The following is a 6,798-nucleotide window of genomic DNA, read 5'->3' on the forward strand; positions in this document are numbered from 1 at the left end:
ACACGTGGAGAAAGTTTTTGAAAAAAGAACATTCCGTATTTCACATAGTGATAAATTACATGGAAAGCTTACGAATTTAACAGTGAGATATTGTATATTCTGTATATTATAACAGAATTCGTAAACATATAGCCGAGGCCATCCTTCATTTACGTACAGGGAAAGCAAGAAGGGGCTTAAAACATCAATGTAGGCCTACACTGTGATAGTGCCGCGCAAAATAACAAGGGGTGCAAGCCCCCTCCATGAAAAACACGACCACACCATAACACCACCCCCTCCGAATTTTACTGTTGGCACTACACACGCTGGCAGATAACGTTCACCGAGCATTCGCCATGTCCACATCCTGGCATCGGATCGCCACATTGTGTATCGTGATTCATCACTCCACACAACGTTTTTACACCGTTCAATTGTCCAATGTTTACGCTCCTTACACCAAGCGAGGCGTCGTTTGGCATTTACCGGCGTGTGACTTATGGGCAGCTGCCCGACCATGAAATCCAAGTTTTCTCACCTCCCGCCTAACTGTCATAGAATTTGCACTGGATCCTGATGCAGTTTGGATTTCCTGTGTTATAGTCTGGGTAGATGCCTGCCTATTACACATTAAAACCATCTTTAACTGTCGGCGGTTTCTGTCGGTCAACAGACGAGGCTGACCTGAACGCTTTTGTGCTGTACGTGTCCCTTCACATTTCCACTTCACTATCACATCGGAAACGGTGGACGTTTAGGAGTGTGGAAATCTCGCGTACAGACGTATCACACAAGTGACACCCAGGCACCTGACCACGTTCGAAGTCCTTGAGTTCCGCAGAGCGCCCCATTCTGTTCTCTCACGATGTCTAATGACTACTGAGGTCGCTGATATGGAGTACCTGGCAGTAGGTGGCAGCACAATGCACCTAATATGAAAAACTTATGTTTTTGGGGGTGTCCGGATACTTTTGATCACGTAGTGAATTTAGATCGCCGCTCCTGACCAGAGGGCTCAGTCTCAATTACTAGTTCAGTCTCAGTCAACAGCGCAGTCGCTCAGTCACTGGCCCACTAATTCGCAATTTAGTTTGGCATCTGTCATTCATCGCGTAATGGGACTTGTACTTCAACAACAGTGAGGCTAACGTGGAATAATGTTGAAGAGCTTGTACTACAACACATGACTCTTAAAGTTAAGTAGCTTTCTGTTCATGTTAATCAAGAACCCTGTGTGCAGTTGTGTTGTAGAAAGGGGATTCCGGCCACCAAACAACACCCTCTCCCTTATTTCTATGATGCAAGACTCTACAGTGTCGACGAGGACACTACAGTGGCAACGAAGTTCATCGGAGTTAGTATTTTGAGTGCAGCGTAGTAGCAACTGTACTACAGGTAAGTTTACAGGACGGGAATGTGAGAATGCACTTCGGGGAGGCACTACCAAGAGGTAGGTCTTCTTTGAAACTGAGTAATGCATCCCTGTTAGACTTCCACTGCCTGATACAGGCAGTTTGTTCCGTAGTACGTTGTTGGTTGGGGTTTGGGAAGTTATTTGCTCTGTATGTAAACCGATGTATTTTGTTCCAATTACCACCAAAAAGGCTAAATACAGTTATCTTCATACACGAGAGGAATTAACGATGTTCCAAATTGCAAGATCAGTATTGCTTCGCGTATTTCTTCCTATCTCTGATACCCAAACTGATCTTCCTCGAGATGTGATTGTATCAGTTTCTCCATTCCTCAGTAAATAAATCTTGTCAATATTTTGCAGCCATGGCTAATCAAACTTTTGTTCGCACAAGTCAAGACCTACCTCCTTTGGAATTAGAATCTTTACATTTTTCCTTTTACACCAGGTGGAATAATTCTGTCGTGGCTGGCTCTCCCGACTCTCAGTTGTTGTGAATGTGGCCCACCCCGAAGTCGTTGTTTCGACATAGGCCCTGCAGTGCTTTCACTGCGTCTCGCAGTATCATATCTCCCAATTCACCTTTACCTACTTCCTCTTCTCTTTCTACAATATTGTCCTTAAGTTCGTTTCTCTTATAATTTTTGCTTACTTTACCAAAAATAATACGATTAAAGACTCCTTAAATCTTAAAACAGGGCTCCTACTTCTTGCTGCGTGTTTAGACATGCAATTAGGTGCACTTGAGAAGCGGTGCCGAGCATCAGTGATTTGAGAGAGATAACGCACACCCTCTGAAAGATTACGTCAGAAGCGTTGCTTTCATAACAAGTTATCATATTAGCAACTGACACTGCACCATTATCAAGCGTACATAATGAACACGTAATGCTGAACGAGACAGCTGATAAGTTCACACTCAGCATGTTCCCAAAGATAAGCAAATGCGAGACAAGGACAAGACGCTTGTCGCACACATCTTTTCGCCCTTTAATCATTTTCTAGAAATCGTTAGTAAACGTGACGTTGGACACTACTCTTAAGCGTTTTGTGTGAAAAAATCTGGATGCGTTGTCATATAGTTCCATTACGTACTCCACTTTTTCGTCAATCTACATCTAATCCACTGCTGCAGATCAAAGACTCTTTATTCATCACACACTACATTTTCTAGCAGTAAAAGTTGGTTGTGATGTAACATAAAAGGCACTTCTGGCTATATCACAAAATTAATATAATATCGGTCTCTTTTTGCATTTGTAAGGTTACCAGCTTATTTTTTGATATTCATTGAAAGTGATGTGAGCTCTATTTTTATTCGATGTGTCATACTTCATGTCTGTACTCTGGACACAATTCAAACAGAAGTGTTCAATAGTCGATATGTTACTCCACAGAAGTTTTAAGTGCAAGCAACGTGATCTATGAAACTTTCTGACAGATTAAAACTGTGTGCCAGACCGAGACTCGAGCTCGTGACCTTGCACTTTCCCGCGAAAGATGAAAGTCCTGAGTTCGAGTCTTTGTCCGGCAGACAGTTTTCATGTACCAGATAGTTTCATATCAGCGCAAATTCCACTGCACATTGTCATTGCCAATAGCATTCACTGAGAAGTTCAGTGAAAGGAGTCGCGTGTTGGTTCCGCTACTGATTGGTCTGGAAACAGCTAGCAGAACACAGAGATGCAAATGGAGCGGATGTTGAATTTTGGCAACATGATTTTGCAAAGATTGATTTGAGAAGTGTGAAGATATTCGGGTAATGTTGTCGCTGCACTGCTTCTTTGTGCGTAATTTTATTATATATTAAGAAAAGGAAAGTTTTAGAGGGATTTTTCGTTGCTGTTTCGGGCTAGTTAGTTTGATTGTTCATAAATTATTAAGCAATCTCCTCATATAGCTTGCACTCAGCGATGTTGATGCACCACTAACTTACCATTACAGTAACTAATCTCATGGCAGAGTACTATTTTTTTAATAAGAAGTACTTTTTTTGTAAAAATGGTTGTCATTTTTGAGTAAACAGAGTTCCGCAATACAGTTTTTCAACTCTAGTCTCTTTCAATCATTTAGTAAGTCGAGTTTTTACCACTGTCTTACGGAGTTTTATTATCTAATCGTGTGTCGCTGCATTGCACTGAGGTGGAACACTGACACTCTAAGTAAAGCTTAAGCTGTTTAGCATAGCTCCACGTCCTTGCATTGCACTCGTGCGAGGCCTTCTTTTGTTTAGCTGGTTTTCTGATGCGCTGTATTTTAATGTTGATCACTTCCAAACAGTACCGAGTTCCCGTTGAGACAAGGTAAGATATGAAAATTTGTTAGGACCAGTTTAAAGTTGTAGTTAGGACACAGAAAAAGCACTGACGAAAAGCATTGAATTTCAGAATCATTATCAGATTCAGTTAAGCAAAGATTAGTTCAGATTTCATTTACTTTATCAGCCTGTCTAATTCTTACAGTGTTGTGTTACATTCGCGTGTATGTCATTTAATCTTTAGAATTTTATTTAGTCAGTTTGCATACGTAAATTCACATGGAATTTTCACATAATAATTTTCGACAGTCATTCTTTCAATATTCTATTTGGAATTTTATGTAGAATTTTTATTGTGTTAGCTTTCTGTGTTGGAGCTGCAAGTCACATACTGTGACGTCAAGCATTGTAGCACTGTTCACTGCATCGCACAATACAGAATTTCGCAACAGTTTCTTTAGCATATTGTTTTGAATTTTCTAATTCTTTTGGTAAACGCTAATTCAGATACAGCTATACAATATTAAATAAATTTTGGCGACTCATTTCATCAGATAGCGTTTACGTAACCACATCAATTGCATTGTTCAGGATTACAACACAGACATACACGAAAGTCAAAGAATAGGAAACCAGTCCAGTTTAGTTCAGTTCATAACAAAAAACTTAAATTACATAGTTTCACATTTGGTTTCCGCGTTAGAAATTGTCTCCAATATTATTAACATTTCATCAAAGTGAAAATTACCACTTATTCTTAGTGACGTAATTGGTATTTTCCAAGAACAAATACCATGCATCTGTTAGGAGTGGACTGCCGAACTTGTTATTTAGAAGCAACTGCGGTATTTGAGCCGAAGTAGAAGCTAAAAATACCTCGATACAGGTAACATTATGCATATACAAGAGGAGTTTTAATTACTATTAATTAACATCGACAAAATTGCATCTATAACTAGTAATAAAAAGCTGTGGCCTGGTTCATGAACTTGATAATCAGCAGATTGTTACTTCCGAAAATTTAATAAAGTATACGGTGTTGGTGGAGAGCTCTTAGGCATGTTCTTGGTATCTTACCTTTCTTTGCAGTATTTACTTCTTTGTATTGCTCCATATCTGGTTTGTGTGCATATGCAACGCACTATTTTACTGAATATGCAATGCGATATTTTCCTGGTAACCGTTGGGTAACGATGATGCTTGCAGCCTTCTGTAGTCTCACAGTGCTGTTATCAGCGTCTTTCTTCCTAAATATTAGATAGTTCTTTATATTTTCAACCGACACTAAGTCTACTAGGCCATCTGTTTCACTCGAAAAGGCTGTGTCTTCTTTCGTGTTTCTAGTAATTTATACCAACCTTCTGGTGTATATACAACAGGGATTTTTATTTCCTTGTTTTCTATAACAGCGAAGTCACGTCACAAGATAAGAATGTATACCGAGGTATAGGAAATTTATGTCCCACTGCATGAAGTAATTTGCATATATCAACAACATAGTACCAGAAGGATACCAAAGTCACATTTTTATTTTGGCTTCCACATCAGCATGACCAACTGATCAAGTGTTTGGCTTCTTTTGACCCATCTAATATTTGAGGCATGCATATAAACTTGATAATACTCCCTGTGATCCACATCCAGCAGTACCCTCTGACCACAAATGCATGTGGGATTCTCTTTTAGAGGCATGGACTCCAAGGTTTTGTGTCCACAATCGCCTGGAATAAAATGGGACACTGGCATGCATGTGTGAAAGTGGTAAGCTTCGCTACTTATCAAATACTGTTGTGAAAAGTGTTTCACTTCCAGCAGCGTTATCAATACCATTTTTCTTTTGTGTTCGGTCTTGTTCAGCTTTCTGAAGATGCAGCTCTTTGTCTCTTAAAATGCTCCTTTGCTGTATTTCTGATAGTATTGCTAGCCAGTCACACAGCTGGGTTCGTCTAACGTAAATTACATTCAGTTCTGAATATGTATGTGAAGAAGTTGAATGTTGAGCGTTCTTGTGCATTATCAGCTCAACTCTCCATACGTAAGTCATACAGCTTCCTTTCAGAGAGTTACGCAGACATGTATTTTCTATTAGGATTATGTCTCCTTCTGTAATGAATGCTGTAGTCTGGTATTCTGTTAATGATATCTAAGTGTGTTTATAAATAGCTGAGTATTACAAGTTGTAAGTATGTTATACCTACCTTATATTTAATATTTTCCTTTGGTTCATTATCAAACTCTGTTCAGTCACGCAAATTACTAAAGGTTTCAACAGAGCAGTTATCATCATCACCTTTAACAATAATTGAATATGTTGAAATTGTTAACATGTTATTCATATGTTTATCCAATCAACAAAATATTACAATATTTTAAATCCAGTGTATATTACCTGAATTATTAGACACCACTAAGCTTGGAAAGTCAGGCTTTCTTGGAGCAGAAAATCTCTTCTTTTGTTTGGCCATTTCCTAAAGTTTGCAGGTTCTTGCACTAGAGAATTATTAGTTACAAGTACACATTACCAGTAGTGGCATTTTTCTTAGATGTGTGTTATCAGGTTTCTAGTATGATAAAAAAATTATTATTATTAGGTTAAATATATTTCAGTTCTTTCAATTTAAATCTGTGTTTCATACTAGAATGTCGTGTTTCCAGTTTGGCACAGCTTTGCCACAGGAGACACGAAAGCGGTCGAAGACGTCCGTCTTCTGGTCGGCTCCTGATCGTTGTCAGAAGGAGGCTAGTATTTGATTACGCAAAGACTTCTATTATTTGGAAAAGAACAACCCGGATTTCTTTACGTAATCAGTATGAATTTTATAATTACCTAAGGGACCTTTAACAATGAACAGTAAAAAAAATTGCATTTGCAAATGAAATCACTAATAAATGGGGCAGCTATGAGTTGTATAGAAGACAAGGGGCGGCCTTCTGTACACGACCAGGATGCTGCAGTATTCTCTGCTGTAGTAAAGGCTGTTTGACATTTATAAAAATAATATGGCATGGAGGTTAAAAAAGTGTAAAGGGAAAGAATAGAATAAGAAATCTGGTAAACACTAAATATATTCTAATAATTCTCACAAGCAATTAGAGCTACTTTATAAACAGCATAACTTACATAAGTAATTTTCTAACTCTATGG

General features: G+C 38.7%; 1 protein-coding gene across 1 annotated transcript in view; it reads right to left on the reverse strand.

The window, feature by feature from the left end:
* Positions 1-5,939, reverse strand: part of LOC126198666 (glutathione S-transferase 1-like) — a 65,085-nt gene extending 59,146 nt beyond the window's left edge. The window contains exon 1 of the mRNA XM_049935149.1: positions 5,852-5,939. Within this exon, the coding sequence (XP_049791106.1) occupies positions 5,852-5,937 (86 nt within the window). The 5' untranslated portion in view covers positions 5,938-5,939. The remainder of the gene's footprint in view (positions 1-5,851) is intronic.
* Between the last annotated feature and the right edge of the window lie 859 nt (positions 5,940-6,798).

The sequence above is a fragment of the Schistocerca nitens genome, chromosome 8 (genome assembly GCF_023898315.1).
Source record: "Schistocerca nitens isolate TAMUIC-IGC-003100 chromosome 8, iqSchNite1.1, whole genome shotgun sequence".
NCBI lineage: Eukaryota > Metazoa > Arthropoda > Insecta > Orthoptera > Acrididae > Schistocerca > Schistocerca nitens.